This window comes from Staurois parvus, unplaced genomic scaffold (genome assembly GCF_062004578.1).
Source record: "Staurois parvus isolate SC_StPar_1 unplaced genomic scaffold, SC_StPar_1.0 ptg000086l, whole genome shotgun sequence".
NCBI classification, from domain to species: Eukaryota; Metazoa; Chordata; class Amphibia; order Anura; family Ranidae; genus Staurois; species Staurois parvus.
Genome location: NW_028317882.1, coordinates 1,316,338 through 1,342,191, shown reverse-complemented (window position 1 = coordinate 1,342,191; position 25,854 = coordinate 1,316,338). Strand labels below are relative to the sequence as shown.

The 25,854-nt window shown below is 41.5% G+C and overlaps 1 protein-coding gene across 1 annotated transcript in view; it reads right to left on the bottom strand.

The window, feature by feature from the left end:
• Positions 1–25,854, bottom strand: part of GSR (glutathione-disulfide reductase) — a 53,391-nt gene that overhangs the window by 8,202 nt on the left and 19,335 nt on the right. Inside the window, exons 4-11 of the mRNA XM_089669975.1 lie at positions 25,473–25,542; positions 24,312–24,459; positions 18,009–18,063; positions 14,810–14,909; positions 11,562–11,648; positions 9,091–9,249; positions 8,434–8,545; positions 3,488–3,619 (exon numbers count right to left, since the gene is read on the bottom strand). Of these exons, the coding sequence (XP_089526101.1) occupies positions 3,488–3,619; positions 8,434–8,545; positions 9,091–9,249; positions 11,562–11,648; positions 14,810–14,909; positions 18,009–18,063; positions 24,312–24,459; positions 25,473–25,542 (863 nt within the window). The remainder of the gene's footprint in view (positions 1–3,487; positions 3,620–8,433; positions 8,546–9,090; positions 9,250–11,561; positions 11,649–14,809; positions 14,910–18,008; positions 18,064–24,311; positions 24,460–25,472; positions 25,543–25,854) is intronic.

Sequence of the window (25,854 nt, the reverse complement as noted above, 5' to 3'; positions counted from 1 at the left end):
TTTTCTCTTGCAGTGTCCTATGAAGCCACCCTTGCATGCAGGGACTAGAATTGTGTCTCGCTACGTCATGTTCATCAATAGAATAACACAGACCAGGCACCATAGGATAGCAACCTGCTTCCCTCTCCTTCTCCCCCTTCCTGTCTCCAAGCTAACAAACTGGCTCCAGACTATAGTGTCCACTGTTAACCCTTTCCTGTGAAGACCAGATATTCAGGGAAGCAGCACTGATAGAGCAGGAATCAGCAGCATTGAAAGCTGTAAACTGCAAGTGCCGGGTTAAGAGTTTTAACAAATAGTTTATTGGGGAATGTTTATTTTTTGTGCTCAATAAGTTAAGCTAAAAAACGCTAGGGGTTAGGTTGAATAAAAAAGGACACAATTCCATCAAATTCAACCAATAATTATATAGAAAGTAAATAATATATGTGCAAAAGAAGTTTCGGCTAATTCCTCTAGATCACTATAGATTGGTAGAAGTAGTGTAAGCAGCCAGCTATTCTGCACCCATGACATATTGAGACCTCTAAGATCAGAACAGATCATTAAAAATAATTCCATTTATATATTTTTAATCCACTCATTATTGTTTTTATTTAACTGTCAGCAAGAATTTGTTTTTTTATTGTTAGTCTGGAGTTTTGCTTTAAGATATTTTGGCTAAACCCTATACAACTTACTTTTATCACAAAATATTTGGATCTCTAACTCTTAAAAGCAATCAGAATATGGAACTGTAGACTTTCTGATGAGGAATTTTCTGCCCCTTTCTCTAAATGCAGTGTACTAGCCAAGCAGACCTTTTTATTAATTTGCACAGGGCGACTACTGCACTGCTTGGATCACAGCATTCTACAGCACATGAGCATTGTTTTTTAGTAATGGATTCATCTCATGAAACATTTGGGTGAAAAAGGCAGTTACACTAGACTAGTAGTCTTCAAACTGTGGCCTGCAGGCTGGGTTTGGCTCTAGCTTGCCTTTATCCAGCCCTTGGGACACTATTCCTCCCACCAACAGTGGGATAGAATTCTTCCCACTCCCATTAATGTTGGGCTAGATTTCTCCCACTGACACCAGCCGGGGGGCACTATTCTCTTAGATTGTAAGCTCCAAGGAACAAGGCTCTCCTAACCCTCTTGTATTGAATTGTATTGTTGCTGTATTGTCTCCCTTTATTTTGTAAAGTGCTGAGAAAACTGTTGGCGCTATATAAATCCTGTATAATAATATTCCTCCCACTGACACCAGTGATGGGGCACTTATTCTCCCAATGCTCATACACACAATGAGAATATCAGACGAATGATCGTCCATTTTTTCCCCCCGCATGCTAGTCTCATATCAAAAAAGAAAAGATTACTAAAGTTATGAAAATTCTCATATGGCAGAATACTATTTCGGAAAGTGATGTAATGTATTGTATTGCAATGTATTCTTTCATTTCCGAGCATGTGTGGTCCTAGTCACTCGATTTTTCTCGGACGAATACTGTACTGATTAAATGAAAATTGTTCATTCTGGTATCGGATGAGTAAAAAAAATTTGTGCTTATCCGTTCAGATAATTTTGCACGAACTGTCGTGATCGGCTCTCAAAAGTTGTGTATTAACAATCAGATTATCGGCCGATTGCTCTGAAAGCAGTATTTTGCGTCCGATTTTTTCATCATATGTACTAGGCATAACAGACACCTTCTGCTATCCCCTGTATTAACAAACACCAACACCCATGGTGTAAGATGGTCGACACTAATGACAAGCCACAATCCCCAAAGACTGATGGATAACACCCGAAAGCAACAGAATCATCACGCTTCCCTCTCCCTGAACTGATGGCTAGTTACACTTTTACTTGGTCACTGGATGGGTGTTCCATTCCTGCATTACCCCTGGGAGGGCAGCAATCCATACAAAATTGCAAAAATATGTATCTTATATATTTTTATTAAACATATTGAATACTAAAATATTTACATGAATCCTGTATTGAGGAACAGGGGTTGAACAAAAATAATGAAACACTACATAATTTGCAGGTGTGAAAAGTGACGACATGTTTTGCGTTGAAAGCGGAAGTGATGTAACATTCTTTTGCTTCTGCCACCTAACAGGTGGGAAGCCTCGTTTTCGTCATTCACTGAGCTGCTAGTAATATGGAGTAATGTCAGAGCTTACTGAGATTGAAAGACGGCAAATTGTTGGTGCCGCTTAGCTGTGGCCTCTGTGACTGAAGTTGCCAATTTGTCTGCTGTGTGATGAGACACCTAGCTAACAGGTGGGAAGCCTCGTTTTCGTCATTCCTTGTATGCACTGGTAGTAATACAGAGTCATGTCAGAGCTTACTGAGCTTAAAAGAGGGCAAATTGTTGGTGTCGCTTAGCTAGTGCCTCTGTGACTGAAGTTACCAATTTATTTGCCGTGTCACGAGGTACAGTATCAAAGGTTATGGTGCATATACAGTTTCTGGGAAAACTTCATCTGATAAAGAAAAAGAATGGTCAACATGATCAACTGACTGAAAGAGACAAAAAGGACACTGCGCAGGATTGTGACCCAGAATGGGAAAATAACTGCTGCAAAAGTGACTGCGGAGCTCAATTGCAGTCTTCCGTATCCACAAAAACTGTGTGGAGGGAACTCCATAAGCAAAACATTCATGGGCGAGCTGCAATTGCCAAGCCACTAGTGACTGATATTAATGCTCAGAAGAGGAGAGAGAGAGGTAAACACCCATAAATCATGGACTATAGATCAATGGAAAACTAATATTGTCCAATGAAATCGAGCTTTACACTGTTCCCAACCACCGGACGTGTTAAAACATGGCAAACGCTAAGCTTACGTCTAGTACTGTCTTGTAGCAACAGTAAAGCATGGTTGTGGCACAATCATGGTTTGGGCAGCCATGTTTTGGTATTCTGCAGACCCCATCATCAGCTTGAAGGGTAGAGCCACTGCCAGTGACAATGTACAAATTTTGGCCAACTATGTGCACCCCATGGTGCAGACAGTTTTCCAAAGACCGCGCCATTTACCAAGATGATATTGCTTCATCAGATTTCATCATCCACCATCTAAGATTTATATTTGTCAATTCCCAGGAGAATTTAGGCCGTCTTGGATGCCAAAGGCGATTCAACACCTTATTAGGTAACGATTTTGTTCTTTTACCTGGTGTTTCCATAAATTTGTCCAACCCCTGTATGTAGGCTGCCATTGCTGATCTTCTTCTGAACATGATGATTGCTTGGCTATAAATGACTTTAATACTTGACAATGACCTGGAAAATGTACACAGCCAGGCAAGTAACATTTTCAGAAGTAGAAGTCAATTGTGGCACGTTTTTTTCTATTTGCATGTTTTTTTATCTTCTACATTTTATATACATCTACATTTTACAGATCATCTTCTATATAACCTATAACACGATAGTATACTGTACTTTTTCTAAACAGGAGCTGCTTTCTGGTTATGTACTTCTCACCTTCTGTAAGGCCAACAGTCCCTATTGGAGGGTGGCTAAAGACCACTGTTGGGATGTTGTTATAGTCAAGCTTGGAATCCTCTTGACCTTCAAACAATCTTTGGGCCAATCTTCTTCCAGCTGCTATGGCAACTAAAATCAGAAAACACGGTTATAATGTTGATATTTCTGCTGAAATCACAGGCATGACAGAGTATGGTGATGTTACATAAATGTGTTTTAGGAGTATGACATTCTGTATATTACAGAATAAGAGACATTTGTGGAATGTAAGGCACTATGCTCATAGCCCATCTGAAGTCACAAAAATTCATATGCATTCAGACACTGTACGAACAACCTCCATTTTCATGTCTTGTCTTAAAGGAGAACTCCCGGTACACTAATGTTATTCAAATATATTCCCCAATAGCTACAAAGCATATAAATCTGCTTTGCGTGCACCAAAATGCTTTTGCAAACCTTGTAAAAGCAGCGATATCATCGCTGTACTGCACATAGACAGTGCAGAAAGCAGAGATGCGGGAGGGGCCTAGCAGGTCCACTCACTATAGGCTGTCTGTAGAAAACTACATGGGGTGGTGGAGGATAGAAGTCCAATCACCCTGCACAAGGAGAGAGCTGCAATGACTGGTCTTCATTACAGGAAGTTCCTGCACAGAGGCAAACTTTCATATTGGATTACTGCACAGACCTGGATGATATACACTGAGATTCAAGTACGACTATACATGCCTCATGTATTTAGACGATATTTCCTTATCTCAGAGTACACTTTTCTGTCACAACAGTGTAATTATGACTGGGCAGTCCGATAGATGAACTCAAAGTATAAACTGTTTTGAATAGGTACAAAGGTCCTGTTTTGACCAATGTATGTATGCATATACAGTTGCAAGAAAAAGTATGTGAACCCCTTGGGATTACGTGGAGTTTTGCATGAATTGGGCATAAAATGTGCTCTGAACGTCATCTAAGTCACAACAATAGAAGAACACAGTCTGCTGAACATAATACTACACAAACATTAGATGTTGCCATGGTTTAATTGCACATAACATGTAAACATTCACAGTGCAGGGAGGAAAAAGTATGTGAAGCCCTAGTTTAATGACTTCTCCCAAAGCTAATTGGAGCCAGGTGTGAGCCAACCTTGACTCCAATCAGTGTGATGATATTGGATGTGTTGCTGACAGCTGTCCTGCCCTTAAAAAACACACACCGGTTTTGGGTTTACTGGTTTCAAGAAGCACTGTCTGATGTGAACCATGTCTCGCAGAAAAGAGCTCTCAGAAGACCTACGATCAAGAATTGTTGACTTGCATGAAGCTGGAAAGGGTTACAAAAGTATCTCCAAAAGCCTTGATGTTCATGTGTCCACAATAAGACAGACTGTCTACAAATGGAGAAAGTTTAGCACTGTTGCTACTCTCCCTAGGCTTGGTCGTCCTGTAAAAATGACTGCAAGAGCACAGCGCAGAATGCTGCATGAGGTAAAGAAGAATCCCAGAGTGTCAGCTAAAGACCTACAGAAATCTCTGGCACATGCTAACATTTTTGTTGACACATCTACAATAAGGAAAACATTAAACAAGAATGGAGTACATGGGAGGACACCACGGAGGAAGCCATTGCTGTCCAAAAAGAATATTGCAGCACGTTTGAAGTTTGCAAAAGAGCACCTGGATGTTCCACAGCACTACTGGCAAAATATACTGTGGACAGATGAAACCAAGATTGAGTTGTTTGGGAAGAACACACAACACTATGTGTGGAGAAAAAAAGGCACAGCACACCAACATCAAAACCTCATCCCCACTGTAAAACATGGCGGAGGGAGCATCATGGTTTGCGGCTGCTTTGCTGCCTCAGGGCCTGGACGGATTGTTGTCATTGATGGGAAAATGAATTCCAGAGTTTATCAAGACATTTTGCAGGAAAACGTACGACCATCTGTCTGCCAACTGAAGCTCCGCAGAGGATGGGTGATGCAACAGGACAATGACCCAAAGCATACAAGTAATTCAACAAAACAATGGCTGCAACAGCACAGAATATGCCTTCTGGAGTGGCCCAGTCAGAGTCCTGACCTCAACCCGATTGAAATGCTGTGGCATGACCTTAAGAGAGCGATTCACACCAGACATCCCAAGAATATTGCTACACTGAAACAGTTTTGTGAAGAGGAGTGGTCCAAAATGACTCCAGATCGTTGTGCAGGTCTGATCTGCAACTACAGGAAACGTTTGGTTGAGGTTATTGCTGCCAAAGGAGGGTCAACCAGTTATTAAGTCCAAAGGTTCACATACTTTTTCCTCCCTGCACTGTGAATGTTTACATGTTATGTGCAATTAAACCATGGCAACATCTAATGTTTGTGTAGTATTATGTTCAGCAGATTGTGTTCTTCTATTGTTGTGACTTAGATGACATTCAGAGCACATTTTATGCCCAATTCATGCAAAACTCCATGTAATCCCAAGGGGTTCACATACTTTTTCTTGCAACTGTAAACAACACAAAGATAATAAACAACAATTGTGCGCTGCCAAAAAGGATAAATAAACTCAAATATAAATAAGCTGCTGCAAACACATGGGATGTGTGCTCGTTTATAAAACTCAATATATATGTGTAAAAGTGATGCGCTGCTCAAAAAACATAAAGAACACAAAATCCAAACAACACCTATGTGCATATAAACGTGAAAGTTCAACATAAAGAGTCCAAATGAATACAGAAAAAACAACTCTTCAGGAATTCTTGGTGGGAAGGACCATGTATATACTGGAAAGTAAACCCACAATCCCGGTGCTGCAAATCTATAAAGGAATACACAGCTACGGTGAGTATATGGTAGTGATGGACCCTCATCTTCACATGTGGACCCGTATGAGAAATAGGTCAATCTCCCCTCTTAATGGGGTTAATGAAGTGATCTCTTCCATGAACAAAATCTTCCCTTTGTATATGGTCACTGTGTCCTCCAACAAGCCCTCTAAGTAGTCAGGTCGATTCTGCAAATGGAACTCAACAACCATATAAAAGCAACCATAGCGCAGTACATCCGTTAAAAACTCATAGAAGTTTATTTAAATACACTCACATGGTAACAGTACATAAAGTGCAGTATATCAGTAATGATAGGCTGTATGAAATGTCTCCTACTGAACTGTCAGCGTTCCGGCTCTGACGTCTCCCAAGCTCCTTCCCACACGTATCGTTACGCATCACGTGACTTCATCAGGGGCATGGAAGAGATCACTTCATTACCCCCATTAAGAGGGGTGATGCCCTATTGACCTGTTTCTCATACGGGTCCACATAAGAAGGTGAGGGTCCATCTCTACCATATACTGACCGTGGCGGTGTATTCCTTTAAAGACTTACAGCACTGGGATTGGGGGTTTACTTTCCAGTAGATACATGGTCCTCCCCACCAAGAGTTGTTTTTTCTGTATTCATTTGGAGTTTTTATGTTGGACTTTCACGTTTACATGCACATAGGTGTTATTTGGATTTTGTGTTCTTTATTTGTGTTTTTTGAAGAGCGCAACACTTGCGCACACACACACACACAATGTATGCATATGCCATACTTGAGGGATCTCTGTAGAAGCACAGAATCACTGTAGTAGTAGCAGCTACTACAGCAATCACCACTGTTCTCCAAGTCCTGTGTCTGCTGTATAGTAACCTCAGAAGTCACTCGCCTGGCATGAGCGTCGTTCACAAAACACCATGTATTTTTCAATGAAAGGTATTCTCTGATTGGACGAGGTGCAGATTGTGATGTGACTGCTCCACATCTTTGCCTTGTTGAATCAGAGAGTGCTTTACATTCAGTGAGAAAATGCAAGGCGTTCTGTGAACGGCTTCCATGCCCAGCGAGTGGCTCACATAATTTTTATGCAGAAGGGCAGCTGCTCAGAACAGGACCTAAAAAGATAGCAGCGATCACTGCAGCATCAGCAGCTAGTATAGCAGTTCTCTGCTTCCACAGCACTTCTCAGGTATGGCATATGCACACTTACAATGAGTGGTCCAACCTGCAACTATGCAGTAAAAGCCATACTTTATGTTCAGCTACAATATCATATGAGCTGTGTTCTCAAATGGATTCTGAGAAAAGGATTTCACAGTGGGTACAAAAATCCTAGCTTTTTCATTCGTTGGAGGAACAAGGCTCTGATGATATTAAGGAATATAGGGTTATACTACATCCTTTCCTAATATCAATAAAGTGATTCTAAACGTTCTTTTTTTTTTGTAAGATAACAACCATGTCTATACTTTCTTGCTGTGTGCATTGTTTTGCACAGAGCAGTCTGGATGCTCTTCTCGAGTTCCTGCAGGCTCTCCTGGCTCCTCCTTCCTGTCGGGTGCCCCCACAGCAAGCAGCTTGCTATGGGGCACCAACTGCTCCATGTCGCCATTCACACACGGAGCCACGCCCCTCTCTCCTCATTGGCTGGCTGTGATTGACAGCAGTGGGAGCCAATGGCTCCCACCTGCTGTCTCAGCCAATGAGGAGGCAGAGACCTGGGACAGCCAAGGCTGCCATTCACATTGCTGAATAGCAATGAGGCTCATGTAAGTATTGAGGGGGCTGTGGAGCTGCTGCACACAGGTTTTTTACCTTAATGCATAGAATTCATGAAGGTAAAAAAATGTCAGGCTTTACAACCACTTTAAATCTAACCCCTCAGTGTACGCTGAGAAAATAATGTTACAGTGACTGCAAAAATCCTATTACTCTGCTTTTAGACTCATAAAAAAATATGGCTTTCCATTCTCAAATCACAGATGTAATGCAGCACCTTCAGTATTTGATTAAATAATTTCTTTACTAGCACTTAAACCTGGCAATATAGAGTACTGAATAATACTGTATATACTTTTGTGATAAAAGGAGTGTGCTGCATAAAATACAAGAGAAATGTTACCAGGGGTCAATAATGCTCTTCCACATACATCCCCTACAGCGTAAATTCCCTTTCGGCTGGTGTTCTGGAACTCATCCACTATAATGTGACCTTTTTCATCTAACTGAAGACCCTGTAAGATAAAGCAATCACACACTGAACTGAATTCAGAAGCTATAATTATTAAAAACAAAATATTGTCTAAAATTTGTTTATTTTAAAAGAAAGTTTAAGCACAAAGAAGTAGTATATTTTTTCACTAGAACTAATACAGTCAGGGCCGGTTCACACCTGAATCACACAGGAACTCTGTTTGCATTCCAGTGTGATTACATGTTTGCTGAAATCGCACCAAAAGTAGTGCATGCACTATTTTTAAAAATGCAATGCAACCGGATCACATGGTACATGCAATGCGTTTGCGATCTGCGTTTGGGGTTTCATTAGGAATACACTGACACCCGCAACAGACTGCACATCCAGTGCATTTTGAATGTGGTGCAAGAAACGTGCACAGAATGTGGTGTGAACGGGCCCTCAAATAAATTGTATTTTTGCTAACTGGACAAATAAAACATATAAATAATAATAATAAATATCATCTGCCAAAATAGAATCTGTGAAATGCCAAAATATTTTCAATGTTCCATGCTTTTACATCCAGAAGTAGGTTCTTACCAGATAGTCCAGGTTCAAACCCTCAGTGTTGGGATCTCTTCCAATAGCCCACAGTAGGCAGTCAACATCTTGGATTGTTCTCACTGTTGGCTTGCGCCCCGGGACAGAGCACTGTACACTGATCTCTAGACCTTTATCGGTCTTCTTAACAGATTTTACCTACAGAAACAACAAATCCACAAGTGTTTTTAAATGAAAAATAAAAAAGCAGGAGAGTTATAAAACGGTTTTACTTTCCCTGATCTGTGGTTGGTTGGGCTCCCATTTGATGGTGCCTGCATAGACCAGGCATGCATCCAGAGTGGCCAGGAACACCACTTAGCATTAGAAGGCATTCTTCCCACCACTGCATCTATTTATTGCAGGTACTTATATAGTGCCATCAATTTATGTAGCGCTTTATATATATATATATATATATATATATATATATATATATATATTATTATTATTACACAGGATTTATATAGCGCCAACAGTTTGCTCAGGGCTTTCGAATATAACGGGAGACAATACAGCAACAATACGAGAGGGTTAGAAGGGCCCTGCTCCATGGAGCTTACAATCTAGGAGGGAGGGGCTAGTGGTACAAAAGGTAGTAACTGTGGGGGATGGACTGATTGGAAAAGCAGAAGATTCCAGTATTAGCTGAGGGCAGGATAGGTTTCCCTGAAGAGAAGGGTTTTCAGAGATCGTCCTAAAAGCGAGCAGAGTAGGCGATAGTCTGATAAATTTGGGTAGAGAGTTCCAGAGGATGGGGTAAGCTCTGGAGAAGTCCTGGAGATGAGCATGGGAGGAGGAGACAAGGGAGCTAGAGAGTAGGAGGTCTTGTGAGGAGAGGAGAGTACGGTTTGGGTGATATACATATATATAGTACATTCACATCAGTCCCTGTCCTCAAGGAGCTTACAGTCTAAAAAGGCATGATTTCATGTCAGCAGGGGTTCCCAATATCTGGACATTTTTTCAAGGGTTCATCTTGAATAAAATTCTTGAGAACGGCTGCCTAAAACGGTCATTCTAGCACAGACATAATGCAAACCAGTTATATATCTCTTCTAATAGTACTGTTTCAGAAGCATTAACCAATTCAAGTCCGGACACTTTTACCCCCTTCCTGTCCATGCCAATTTTCAGCTTTCAGTGCTGTCACACTTTGACAATTGCGCGGTCATGCAACACTGTACCCATATTAATTTTTTAGCATTTGTTTGAGACAGATAAAACCTTATTTTGGTGATATTTATTCACCACTGGGATTTTTATTTTTTTTGCTATATAAATTAATAAATCCAAAAAAAAGTGTTTTTCTTATAAAATTTTGCAAATAAATAATTTTTCTTCATAAATCTTGGCCAAAATGTATTCAGCTATATTTTTAGTAAAAAAAAATATAACCCAAGTTAGTTTATAACCAAACATTATACATTTTTCAAAATTGTTTTACATTTTTATGTTATTATTTATGTTTTTTCTTTAACATACTGTCACCCTAGCAGTACAGTGTCACCATAGTGACACTGTACTTACTTGTGGGGGGTGATGAAGATTTTTTTTTTTTCCCCATTTACACTGATTGCTTTTACACCCATAAAGGCTGTAAAATCAATTGTTTCTCCTTCCCTCTGGCTGGAGTACTGCTTGGACCTTGAAGAAGGGGACATTCCCCGAAAGCTTGTCCTCAAAATTGTATGTTAGTGCAAATAAAAAAAAGTATCACGGACAGTACTCAATTGTTTCTGCAGCCATTGAGAAATACTGTGAGAGCTGTGATTGGTTGTTGTGAATAGCCTTGTACCATGTGACCTCTGTGATCATTCACAGATTTCACAAGAAGTAAGCAATGATGTCAGGAACTGACATCTTGTTTACTACTATTCATGTGATCACTGATTGGCCAATTGGCACAGAGAGGTCCCGCACAGCGATCAGTGTTCTACTGTGTCCTCCGGACAGAGCGGGCACCTAATTGCGGTGCCGTGCACTCCAAGGGAGTGTGCACAGGATAAAAATGCGGGCGCTGTTTAAGAACGGCAACCCGTTCCTACACTGCTCCCGTCCAGCCGTTTATATACATGGGCCGGACGGGAAGTGGTTAAGTTTCTAATTTCTAAACAGAATACTAGACATTAGGTGTAAACTCCACCAATCGGAATCCTGCTACCCTCTTACCATCATAAGAGTTTTAGTAATTATCATCAGATGTGGAGGAAGAACGGGCAAAAAGAGAGGACAGGCAATATTAGTAAAAGAGGGTCGGTGGATACACTTTGCAGAGACACAGTCCCTTTGCCTTGCATTGACAAGTTGACAGTGCCTCTTTAAATGGACAACCTCCAAAGCAAGACTAACATTCTACATGTCAATGCAGGGCCAAATGTGACATCACATTTTCTGGTTTATGCTAAAAAAGTAATTTAACAATTGCATCACAATGGAAAGTTGTAGAAGCACTCTAGGACTTAAATTACCTCTGCATATTTCCAGACATCAACACCTGCATTTTCAAGCTCTTCTGTGCAGTTTGTGCTAATCATGGAGTCAAATGTCCTCAGCACCTGCAACAACATGAAAATGACATCAATGATAGTTTGGTAGCTATGAAGTGCCATCAATAATTAAAACAAATGGTGCTATATGTAAGCACTTATATAAACTATGATGCTCCTTTTACAGCCTTTGCAATTGCACATGTACATATGGGCACTCAGAAAAAAAAAAAAACAGATTTACATATTTCAGACTTGTTTCACCCATTAGAATAATGTTGTCTTTCACTCTTTTCACATGTATTATGTAACGGCTTTATTACATCTGTGCAAAGTACAACAAGCATTAGCAATCAAACATTCATCTACTGTAGTCAAATCACCGAAATTCTGATTGACTTCTATGAATTATTGCACATCATCATTGTCTGACCAGATGTCCACCCCCTACCAGAGGAATGAGCACAGATGTACATTAGTAGCCCTTAACCATTCCCATAAAGGGGGATATTTATTAACCCTAGGTTCACACCTAAGTGTTTTCTGCAGCGTTTTGCAGAGACACACTACAGTCCATTTAACATGATTTGCTATGGGACAGGTTCACATCTCCACATTTTCATCCGATGCGTTTTTTGGAAAGGGTTAGGGACTTTTTTTTTTTTAAACGCAAAAAGTTGCATTTATAGTTCTATAGACTTCAATGGAAATGCTGCAGAAAAGTATGTAGTGCCTTTTTTCCATGTTTTGAGTTTTAAATCTGCCTAGCAACAAGAAAAAAAGAAAAAAAAAGAAAAAGGAAACCAAAACATCAAAAAAAACCCAAAATGCATCAAAAACATTGCAAAAACACTTGTGCAAAAACCACAAAATGCAATGCAGAAACGGATCAAACGCAACCTGCATAGGTGTGAACCTAGCCTAAGGCTCCATGCATGCTGGTAACGTTAGCTGTGTAAAGTCACGTTAAAACGTGAGTTTTTCAGCATTTAGCCGCGTTTACGGATTTTAGCAGATGTTTAGAGGGTTTTTTCACAAAAAAATTTTATTTTTCCATCAACAAAATGTCCAAAAATGCTGGTTTGCCGCGATTTACTGCGCTTTTCAGCGTTACAGCATTTTTCCAGCTAAAAAAAAAAAACTCTAGAAACCCACTAGTTCTGTTTTTTTTTTTCAAGCCAAAAAAAACGTTGATTACAGTCTATGTGTGCATGGACACGGACACATTGGATAACATGCTGGGGAGTTTACTGGCTGTAGAAAAAAACATCAAAAGCCAAAAAGAGCTGCTGTAAAAACATCCAGTGTGCATGAGGACTAATGCAGGCCATAGATGGGTCGAAAATTGGCGGATTTTTTGGCCGAAAATAAAATCGGCCGATTTTCAGATCGTTAGTGGGTTAATAGGTCGGCCGTTTTTCGGTATTTTGGCAGATTTTTTTTATCGGTAAAGTTTGAAAAAGATCGGCTGATTTTTGCGGCAATGATGGGCAAATCTTTTTACCGATAAAAAAATCTGCGCATGAGCAGTGACCTGGAAGAGAAGAAGAAGAAGATGAAGGAGGAGAAGGAGGAGGAGGAGGAGGAAAGAATTCCAGTTCGGCAAAAAGTGTCCCTGCAGAGAGCTCCGCTATTTCTTCGACAGTTCTTTGATATTTATAGCGGCTGCAACATTGTATCTATTTGTTTCTGAATAAAACCATCTGTATCCGAAATGGATACAAATAGATACAATGTTGCAGCCGCTATAAATGTCAAAGAACTGTCAAAGAAATAGCAGAGCTCTCTGCAGAGACACCTTTTGCCGGCTGTAGAGGGGATGAAAATTGGTAACGTCGGCCAATTGAACGACCGATTTTTCGTTTCTTTAAAGAAAAATCAGCCGGTTTTCTCCCCATCTATGGCCTGCATTAAACTGAAGCACTCAGGATCTGGTGCAGCTGTGCATGGTAGTCAATCAGCTTCTAACTTTTCAGCTCGTTCAATTAAAGCTTTGACAATAAAACCTGGAAGCTGATTGGATTCTATACACAGCTGCACCAGATTTTGCATGCTCCAGTTTTAATGAAATACAATTTATGAATGCCAGTTCAGTCAAGGCATTCAGCAAAGTAATCCATGTCAATCACAATCACCTGTCAATTTGTGCATGACGCTAATAAATGACAGGTTCCCGCTGGGAATCCAAAGTAAGGTTGTTGACCAAATTTGGTCAATGAGGTCACCTTGGATTTCTGATGCCATTACTGCAGTCAGGAATCTGTCATTTAGTGTGAGTGTGACATGTACAGCCCACCTACCTTCCATTACTATTTTCTTCAATGGTGTTCCGTTTAACAGTTTGTTTTTGTCCTGTTCATGCGAACTGCCAGTAAACTGAACACTTAGGCTAGGTTCACACCTATGCAGATTGCATTTGAAGTGTTTCTAAATTACGTTTTGTTTTGTGTTTTTTTTTTTTTTTCTTGTTGCTAGGCAGATTTTAAACGCATCAAAAACACGGCAAAACCGCAACAAAAATGCAATGCATGCTTTTCTGCAGCATTCCCATTGAAGTCTATAGAACCAAAAACGCAACATTTTGCATTCAAAAAAGTCCTTGACCCTTTCCAAAAAACGCACTGGGTGAAGACGCAGAGATGTGAACCTGTCCCATAGAAAATCATGTTAAATGGACTGTACTGCATTTCTGCAAAATGCAGCAGAATACGCACAGGTGTGAACGGGGCGGACTGACCATTTGGAAACTCTGCCACTGCCCGAGGGCCCGAAGTAAGTAGAGGGCCCGGGGTCAGTAAGGGGCCCCATGAGATGCCCCTGGTACCTTTTTCATAGGCTTTTTTGAGTTTGGGCAAGGACACAGGGGCCCCATGAACCCCTATTGCCCGGGGGCCCCATGAGTTGTTAGTCCGCCCCTGGGTGTGAACCTAGGGTAAACGTGTTTGAGCAATACTACTTGTAAATCGTGTTATCTTTGGCAGTGATATAGCTGCAATGCTTTACATGTAAAGTGCAAATGTGAAGAGCTTGCAAATATAATATAAAAGTTGTCCTATACATAGGCAAGTAAATGCTGTCGGAAACTAGATTTAAAGTGGTGCAGGTAAAAGAAAGTATCATTCCCTGCCATGGTAAAATTTTGACATGGCCTTATGACAAATTGCAGAGAACACTACAAACACATTCCAAATAATTAATCAGGTCCATCAGAGAGGGTGAAGCATTTCTACCTTGTCCTGGCGAATCAGCAGAGCAGCTCTAGATCCTAAAGCTGAAAGAATGCCAGCTATCTCAACAGCAATGTAACCAGCACCCACAATGACACTCCGCCTAGAATAGAAACAAAGAAGATGCTGAGTAAAACTGGCACCTGTGACATTTTATTTTAGTTACAGTAGAGCAAATGCAAAAAATTCACAAATGATTCAAGCAACAGTAACAAAGCGGCCATTGTCGGGAGGTTCCTCTCCATGCCTGGTGCATTTGCTTTAACAGGTACAAGGATGAAGAAAAAAAAAAAAAATGGTGCCTTGATTGCCCATGGCAAACAAAAAAAAACTTGATTCATTTTTGCAGCAGTGGAAGAATAAAAACAGATTTTTTTTTTTGCTCTGGGAAGGAGATAAACCTTTCTATTCAGTTGCTATAACTTAGATTATGTCTCCCTCTTTTGTCTCAACCTCTTTTTTAGATTGTCCACTCAACGTATTGGAATAAAGTTGTACCTTGGTCTTTTAGCAGTGGTGTGGCACTTCAATTTACATTTTTGTTACATTACACAAAGCAACCTCTAGTCTATCAAAAGCAACGTGCAGAATTTATTCTTTTTTTTCTTTGTGCTATTAACCATTTGCCTACTGGGAACTTATACCCCCTTCCTGTCCAGGCCAATTTTCACCTTTTCAGTGATGTCACACTATGAATGACAATTGCACGGTTATGCAACACTGTACCCATATGAAATTTTTATCTTTTTTTTTTTCACACAACTAGTTCTTTCTTTTGGTGGTATTTATCCACCACTGGGTGTTTTATGTTTTGCGCTATAAACAAAAAAAGCGCAAAAAATTTGAAAAAAAAAAAAAGTTTTTCTTTGCTTCTATTATAAAATTTTGCAAAGAGGTAATTTTTCTCCTTCACTGATGTGCGTTGATGAGGCTGCACTGATAGGCAGTACTGATGGGCGGAATGGATAAGCGACACTGATGAGGTGGCACGGATAGGGACTGATGAGTTGGCAGTGATGATGCTGCTCTGATATGCAACAATGATAGGCACTGATAGGCAGCACTGATGGGTGGCACTAACTGCCAGCACTGCTGGGCACTGGAGGGTGGCACTGCTGGGCACTGATCATCAAAGCCCTGATGATCGGTGCCGATCCGTCTAACAATTGCCGTTTATCGGCAGTACTTTCCTCACGCTGTAACAGCATGAGGAAAGTGCAGCCGATTTCCGGAAACTGTATTTACTCGTTGATCTGCTGTGTCATTGGACACAGCTGATCACATGGTAAAAGGCCGCTGTGATTGGCCTTTTACCACATCACATGATCAGCTGTGTCCGTAGGACACAGCGGTTATGGAGATCGCCGGGTGCACGTGTTCTGGGAGGACGTCATATGACGCCCTCCCAGGACTGGACAACCGTGCTGTAGCCATCATTCGGCTATAGCACAGTTGCCAAGTGGTTAACAGACCTAGGGTGATGGTATTGTATATACTCAAAATGGACCTCAGAATAATACAATATATATATATAAAAACTTCACAAACATATAGGATATCTGCAAAACTCAAACATTAGACACCGAAGCCAAACACCCAGATCATGCAAATGATAATTGCATTTAAATATACAAATGTAGAATATTAAAAGTGTAGAACAGGGGGGGGCTCAACCTTATGAAGGGTGAGGGACACTTAAGTGATTTGGTAACCAGTTGCGGGCCACAAGGAAATGAAATGGTTGAGAATTTAGCAAAAGAAAGAACATATTCCTCCTACAGCCGCTGAATGCCAGCAGGAGGGAGAGGAGGAGGAGGAGAAGCCAGCTTTCAGTGGTTGCAGGAGGAAAATGGAGAGGATCGGTTCCTGTATATGCCTCCCGCCAAAGTGAACAACAGAATGTGACAGAGAGGTTGCACAGGCCCACTAGAGAATGAGGCCACTGCAACCCCTGATGCTACACCAGTAGTTGGGGGAAGAGTGTGGTTAAAACACAGGGCTTTACCGTCCCTCAAACCACAAATGTAATTAAGCCCTTACTGTCCCGAGCCCCCTAAAAGGCTGCTGTCACACTGATGTGTTGCAATTTACCTGCACCGGCTTTTCTGCAGGATAGCTGCGCTTTGCCATAGACTTCTATTACATCCTGAATGCAGATTCTGGTGCTAATATGTCCATTGCGAAAGTGCAGTGTATGTGTTGTTTAATATACGGGACCTTCTTTTTCAGCTTCTCCCGGCATCGCTCCCCTTCTCCAGGCTGCAGTGCACTGGTCTCAGGTGCAGTGCACTTAGTAACACTCCACCTGGGACAGGAGCCAGGTCTACAGAGGAAGCATCAGCTTATGTGGCTCCTGCTCCCTCCGCGGCCACCTGCTTTCTCCGCTGCCGGCGCAATGCACTGGGATGGTGAGTCAGCGAGCTTACTGTCCTGAGCCCCCTATAAGGCTGCTTTCACACTGATGTGTTGCAGATTACCTGCATCAGCTTTTCTTCAGGTTAGCTGCGCTTTTCCATAGACTTCTATTACATCTTGTGGGTGTGGTGCACTTTCTGAAAGTGCACCAAAGCTGACTGCAGATTCTGGTGCTAATATGCCCATTGCGAAAGCACAATGTATGTGTTTAATACACTGACCTTTTTTATCAGCTTCTCCTGGCATCGTTCCCCATCTCCAGGCTGCTGGAAAGGTCCCAGGCCAAGTGCACTTAGCAACACTCCACCTGAGACAAGAGCCAGGTCTACAGAGCAAGCATCAGCTTATGTGGCTCCTGCTCCCTCCGCAGCCATCTGCTTTCTCCGCTGCTGGCGCAGTGCACTGGGATGGTGGGTCAGCGAGCCCATATCGCAATCAACTGGTTGCCGACCCTGTGCATGCACTTCCCCGGTTTGTGGTCAAGGGCCACATCAGAGAGCTCCGCAGGCCACATGTTGGGCATCCCTGGTGTCTACACCAGGAGTGCCCAATGTGTGGTCTGAGAAGCTCTCTGATGTGGCCCTTGACCTCAAACCAGGGAAGTGCAGTTCACAGTGTCGGCAACCCATTGATTGTGATATGGGCTTGCTGACCCACCATTCCATGTGCCAGGAAAAGTGGGCGGTTTATGGCTACATTACTGCTAAATCCTGAAACTCTGACTTTGCTTATTGACAACATACTGTATAGGTAAATAGTTTTCCAAATTATAAATGAAATTACTTACTTTGGCAAATCTTCAAGTTCAAAAAAGCCATCACTTGTGATACCTAAGCTTGCTCCTTCAAAGTGAAAAAAAATAAAATGTTACAAATCAGTTCAGTGAAGTAATCAAAAATGCCACAACTATAATCTATGCTATCTTTTCTAACTAAAGCCAAAACTTTTTTTGTGGTTTAGGACATAACAGGAAAGGGTTACCAACCCTGTTAGCTTTCTATTATCTGTGTACCCACTAGGTAGCTTTTACCTCATTTTATGTGCAGTGACAGGGAGTGAAGGAAAAAACACCAACAGGGACGCAACAACAATAAAAAGCAATGGAGAATTTTGGTACTCTCTGTGAAAACTTTTTCCTTTGAAGGACATAGGAATTCAGAGACTATTGGGTTATACTGCCATATACAGGGGGACTGGCAAGAAAAACAAATGTAGGCAAGCTCCAGGATAACCCCTCCTCTATCCAGGATGATTCAGTTTGTACCATGTACGTGAACAATAACACAGAGTGGTAGGACCTGTGTCCCTCAATGGACTTCAAGAAAAAGATTTATGGTGATTACAAAAATCTTATTTTTTTTCTTGTCCACTGAGGGACATAGTAAACTCAGCAAATATCGCTAACAAGCCCAAGAAAGAAACGGGGACTGTCTGCAGCCCAGAAGCCACTTAAAGCGGAATTACAGTGCATCTAAAGCGGAATTACAGTGCATCTAAGCACCACAAACCAAAAACACTATTTAATTCATTTTTAATATTCAAAGCAAACCCACCCATCCATCCATGTATCCATGATTTATTTTGCTAATAAATCACTTTGAAAAACACCCCCTAACATTTCTGGCTGTTGCCATCTTGAGTAAGGGCAGCCGATTCATGTAGCATTTACTTCCTGGATTCCATCTGCCCTTAGCTCAGGCATGCAGGCAGGAGGGTGTGCTTAGTTGAGAAAATCCCTGCTCCCCTCCTGAAGACTCCTGGGAAAAATGAAATCATTTGCATAGGCTAGTAAACCAGGAAGTAACTGAAGAAATGTATAAAACAAGTAAATACACCATACTTTCCCATCTATTTACTAATGCTAGCAACATAAGGATTAAAAACAGTCAATGCTGATTGAGAGAGTGAAGTTCCATTTTAAAGACCAATACCCGATTCTGAAGTGGATGAGCCCAAGCCCCATACCAAAAGAGGAACCTGCCAATGTGACCAGAGAGAGGACACAGAGAAACAACCTGAAGCTCCAGACCTAAAAAGGTCACCACCTGAGGGAATGATTCCACATAAAGGGGCACCGAGCCTGAACAAACAAGAGGATGATCTTCCAAAACCTACCTACAGCAGGTAAAACGATACTAGATTACCAAAAAGGAAGAGAAGACCCACAACATGATGTGGCCAACAGAAGCCCCCCAGAAGAGCAGGTCTAAAGAAAGGACCTAGGATTCAAAAGGACCTACATCAGGTGGATAAAGGGATGAGAACTCATCTGGGGGGGGAGCATTAAAGGCTAAGTTTGTCTTTCTTGTTTCTAAAATCCAGCTCCCCTATGCACCAATAGACCATTAATGTACCTCAGTTGCAAAAATATACAAGCTCACTTTAATCTGGAGAACAAGGTCATACCTTAGCCTTTGCAAAATTTCTTAGAAAGCTTTATCACTTCCTGGAATGTAGACAGAGGACATAGGAGCCAGTAAGACCTGGAAACAAATTACCAGCTGATCTCATTAGCACACACATCCTGCACTTGCCTAATTAAACCCACAACCCTTCACCCATCAACTTTTTTTTCCCACAGTATCTGTGGCATCTCTCCCCACATGCATTTACCTGGCTACCCCAGCGTCTCTACAGACGGGCTCAGGCTGCATGATAAACTCCCTGGGGCCGCATGCAGCCCATGGGACACCCCAGTTGTAGTGCAAGGGCCTGCTTGATTGGATATAGAGTGATTGGATAGATGGTGTGTCCTCCCATTATATAGTTTTGGTAAATCTAAAGGAGATTGTACAGTGTATGGTCACATTTATACATCTAAAATTACCTAGTTGTGCTTTCAGTGTCATTCATTGTTAATGGCACACCAAACACAGAAACAAGCACACATTTCGCCACATGAAAAAATGGGTGACAAATGCAGCAAAACAAGCCGTAAAAAACATGCAACATGCACCACGCCAAAATGTCCCATAAGCTACTTTGCCACATGTAGCGCAGCCCATTGAAATCAACGGGCTGCCCTGTGTGTGTCACTGGAAAAACAAGCCAAAAAACATGCGCTTCCTCCACTCTCGGTGTGAACGGGGCCTAAAAGTGAACAATGAGGCTTCATTCACATCTGTGTGTTTCTGAGCACATATCAAACGGCACAAAAAATGTGCACTTTGCCATGTGTTTCAGAAACACGCTGCAAATAAGCATCGTGTTTGTGTTGTCATTACACCACCCCAAGTGCGGCAAACACATGAAAAACTGCAGTAACGCACCGTGCACAGCTCCGAAGATAGTTCTGGAGTTTTTCTGGGGTGATTGCTGCGTGTATGGCAGCCCGTTCAACTGACGTATGCGTGACAAGTGAAACCGCTCCAAAACAAACGCATGCAAGAATGTCAGTCTTCACTAGGTTGAGATGTGAATGGAGCCTGACAACTGAGTGTCTCCATCCACTCCCTCCTATGTACTTTTATAAAGATGGTCATACACTATGCAACCTGATTGTACAATCTCTGTACAATTTCCTTTAGATTTACCAGAATTATGGAATAGGAGGACACACCTGAACAATCTATTCAATTGATATCAAATCAGACAGGCCCTTGTACTACATAGTTCATGGAAGGAAGGTAGTATTGTAATGAGGGAGGTGTGGTCCAGAGTGGTGAACACACCCTATCAAACCCTCTTCTGTGATGCAACAAAGAAATGAAGGCTTCTGGGAAGTGGCCTACAGGAAGTGAATGCTGAGATATCTTCTTCAAAATTATGCAACATGAAAATCTGTTAAAGCATATAAATAAACTGACAAAAAATTAAACCTCCTGCGGATGAAGTGAGTGAAAAGCACATTGGGATGGCTGGGCCAGATATGGCATTGAAAAACGCTTCTATTTATTATGAAAAGTGAAATTCTGCCCAAAAAAGGTGAACTTATTCTTTAATCTGTGCAATGGCACAGGGAAAAAAAAAAATGAGCAGCTGACGGGAGCATTAGAGGCTGGGGATTATCCCAAGAGCCTAATGAGACACCCTCTGAATGCAGGAGATGCAAACTACCTAAAAACTCCCCAGGGTCCCCAGAGATATAAAAGTTGGGGCACACCTTTATGCAGAATACCTGTCAGAAGCTTTTGCTGCTATCTGACTTCCGGCCATATGGGCTGTCTAAGGGTCAGGCTTCAAGGGCCGGAGGGCACCTATTGCAGCAGTAGATGCAGGAGAAGGATGAAATCCAGCCAACATCTCCCTAGACCTTCCATGTCAAGGAAGGAGTACACTCAGGCCTCATGTTGCAAGCACAGGACCAAAAAGATAACATCCCTTGAATGCCAAGCAAGTCATATTCTTTTTGTTTTATACATCTGTAGTGACACTGACCCCATGTAGGAAACACATTTAGATGCTTATAACAAGCCATCACAAATGAAGAATAATGCTCCAGACACCTGTTCCACACCCTCAATTAAAAATGGGTCTAACCCAGCGGTGGAGAGGTCCTTTTTGAGGGATCTAGCCCATTCTGCCACAGTTTGACAGACTAAAGTCACTGCCAACACAGGGCAGAGGACACAACCTGCCAGATCAAACTGGGATTTAAAGAGGGATTCCAACTGCCCATTAGTATAATCCTTTAAGGTAAGCATGTGTCTAGTAATTTTCCTGTTAAGGTGGGTCACTGATGGATGCACAGTGGGTAAAGATCACTCTTTAACAAATTATCTCTTAACCTCCCTGGTGGTAATCCCACGTGTGGCTCGGGGTTAATTTACAGTACCAAAAGCGGTAACCCCGAGTCACACTCGGGATTACACTATAGTGCTTGTCCTGCGATCCCACGATGTCCTCCGGCCAATGCTGGTATCCACCGTCCGGGTTCCCTTCCCTGCAAGCGTCGGGATGCAGGGGCGTGGAACCGGCAGGATATTCAAAGGAGTAAAAACATGAAATACACGCAATACATTGCAATCTGTTAGGATTACATTACTGTATCAAACCATTTCACCTAAATTTTGTCTCTAGTGCTTTGTCCAGTGCACTGCCTGCACTTTTACCGTACTTTCTGTCTGTAGACCTGAGAACGTCCATGGCATCCAAAAAGTGCCCCTTTAGCTCAAAAGAGGTTTTAGATCAGCTAGAAAACAGCGATACTGAATTAGAATCACTTGCAGAATTGAGCGATAGTGACTCGTGGGGAAATTGGTCATCAGACACTGAAAGTGACGACAGCGACGATTCTGCGACTGAGCTCAGTGATGTGCGAACTTGGTGCTTTATTTCAAATTTCAGTATTTTTGGTTTGATTACATTATTGAAATGTATTAGATTATTTTTTATAATTATTTATTATATTATAGTTTCAAACTTTATCATACCCGGGATGTTTACTAGACTCTTGTTTGGACAGATTTAAGTGGGTTATTCCTAAGAATTACAGGCCCACAATATAAAAACAAATTTCCATGCAAAACAATGTACCGCTTTGACATTCAAAAATATGACATAATCAGACTGCCAGGGAGGTTAAAAGGGAAGATTTCCAACACTCTCAGGTGGGGCCCAAGACTCTTCAGGATGCTTCCAGTCTGCATGCCTTAAATAGAAGGTATAATGGAGACAGTAGGCCGATCTTCGAAATGCAGGGTAGCATACATTGCATCAATAAAGTCAGATTCCTTGCAATTCTGAGATATTGGAAACTGTGGAACCTCAAAAACATTCTCCTCAGAGATAGACTGTTGGGACTGTTGCTTGGTTGCCTGGGCTGTTCTAAGATCCCAGGAATGTCAAAGACAGACTCTGCATGGGAGAGCGCTGGCGCAGACTTCTATCCTATGATTTCAGTTTTCACAGGGAACTAAGTGAATCTGACCACCAAATCCTGAGTTGTTGACACCTTGACACTTTGGAGGGGGACTATGCCTCACATGATGGAGCCGAGGAAGACTTCAAACCGAGAAATCTTGAAGTCAATGGAAGAATCCAGTGGAAAAAAATAACAATGAACAAAAAAAAATACTAGCAAACACTGGTTGGACTTTTCTCTGGAGAGCTCAAGAAAAGATATCCATCCTCACAAAACATGGCTATAAATGGAGGCATGCTGGTTAGAGGAGGAGTTATCCTGGGGCTGGTCTAAATTTTATTGTTTGTGTCCAAACCTCCTGTAGTAGGCAATATAACCCTTATAATAACATTTCTGTATCCCTCAATAAACAAAGAAAAATGTTTTTTGTTTTACTTTTTTCCCCTCTTTTCCTTTCCTGAACTGTTGACAACATAGTCACCAGGGCAGGAAATGAGGGAACTCTCCAAAGGGGACACAGCAAGATTAGGTACAGAGCAGGTTTACTCAAGCATTTAGCATACTGGAATACCAAAAGGGATAGGTAAAAAAAAGGGTTTGTGAATGTTGTGTATTTTCAACATTTTGGATTTCACATGACAAGATTACTGTACCATAAAAATACTTCTGACACATCCCCAAACACCAGGCCAACTTTGATAGGAATGCTGAATAAAGTGTGATCACAATCATGACTATACAGGTGTACCTCGGTTTACGAATTTAATGCGTTCTCTGGGACGTTTCGTATTGCGAAAAATTAATAAACCGAAACGCGGTTTCCCATAGGAATCCACTGAAAACCAATTAATCCATTCCGGAGGTCGGAAAAAAGTAAAAAAAAGTCGCTGTCACTATAGGTCAGTGCCAGTTTTTAAATGTAATTACCGGCTTTTTTTTTTCACTATAGCTCAGAGAATAAGCTGTCACTTTCCCCCCAGCTAAAAGAAAGAAAAAGTTTCCTTTTAGTTTATTTCCCTGAGTTAAAAGAAATAATGTTTCCTTTAGCTCCGGGGAAAGTGACAGCTAATTCTGTGAGCTAGTGAAGAAAAAAAAAAAAGCCGGAAATTGCATTTAAAAACCAGCACCAACATATACTTCATATTGCGAAAAAAATTTCGTAAACCGAGGCATTATTTTCAATGGATTTTTATTCGTAGACCAAAAATTACGCTAACCGAGGCGTTCGTAAACTGAGGTACAACTGAGGTACACCTGTATCTTGATCATTGAATATAGTGTACATACCCGGTACTTCTTCATCTGTTGGCATTGAAGGCTTGCCTCCTGTGGCAATGAGAATGTGAGGGGCTGTGTACTTCCGCCCATTCACTTCTAGTGTTGGCTCTGGGTCAGATGTAAATGTTGCATAACCTCGGATTATTTCAATTTGAGCCTGTGCCACAGAAAGGAAACATTGGATTAATTTTTAGCCAAGATCCTATACATGATCATCTCAAGGATTAAACACCAGTTGCATGACCCCACAGGCATCCCACAAGAGGAATAGGCAACTATGTGTAGTTCAAATTCTGCCTTGCCTTTGCCAGGCAGAGTTTGAACTACACGCAGTTGCCTATTCCTATATACATTATATATAGTACATATTGTAACTACAGTGTTACATAGGAGAGCAACGACAAGAAGATGCTTCAGGAGCTGCCCGTTTTGTACAGCACAGGAATATAAGGAGGGAAGAGTCAGGAGGATCCCACACCAGCTCCCCTTAATCACGGCTTCACAGCAGCTCTGAAGTCCATTGCTACAATAGTTCCATCAACAATAAATTGTTTTACATTTTTTTTACAGGAATTTTCCATCAACAGGGACACTGACTTTTTCCCACTGGACCCAAAACTAAAACCGTTATTTTCCCTGGAGTTGATCTTTAAGTTATCCTTGCACATCATACCAATTCATACACCCGTGTGAAGGCCCGTCCTCACCCGCACAGGTGTTCCATGCAGACCTGTGCAGGTAGCCTGTTCAAAGCAATGATCGGCAGACAGCTGCATGTATCTTGAAGCGCATCCTGAAGTCTACATGCAGGTCAGATGCATGAATTAGGATGCAGTCTGTACCGTAATCCATGCATCAGAGCTGCATGAATTATACACTACGGGATGTGTTTGGTGATCCATCTAGGCCCATGCCACTGGCCGCCTGTCATTCATTTGAACAGGCTGCCTCATTGGTTTGCATAGGATAACTGTGCATTCTGCACAGGTGACGCTGGCCCTTCACACTGGTGTTTGGATCAGTGCGCTCATGTAAATGGGCCTTACAGTTCAGAACTGGAATTTTGAATTTTATAATCTGGAGTTGGAATGTATAGTCTAAAAGTACCACAGTTCAGAAGCAAATGATACTGCCAGTACTTGATCAGCTAGGGGTTTAAAGGAAATTTACCTTATTAAGATTATTTTGGTAGATGTCATTGAGGCGGCTTACATAGGCATCTCGTTTGTCTTTAATAACCCTAAGAGGGAAAAAAAATATAAAAAAAATTCTAAAATGATTATTCACATCACTAACAAAAGTAAACCCAGATATAAAAAAAAAAACAAAAAACCTTTTTCTATTGATTTCTTGAATAAATAAAACAAAGTAATTGGTCAGAAGCTACCTGTACTTTAACATGGTTTCCACCTTATGCACTTTTTGGTCCACTTTAAAGTAGTTCCAGAACAGGTAAATTTGTGGAGAACAGATTTTCTTAGCTAAATGTAGGTGAGGAGGCTAGGGAGGAAAATACTGGGAGTTGGGATAAGGATGTGCTATGAGCAGGAGG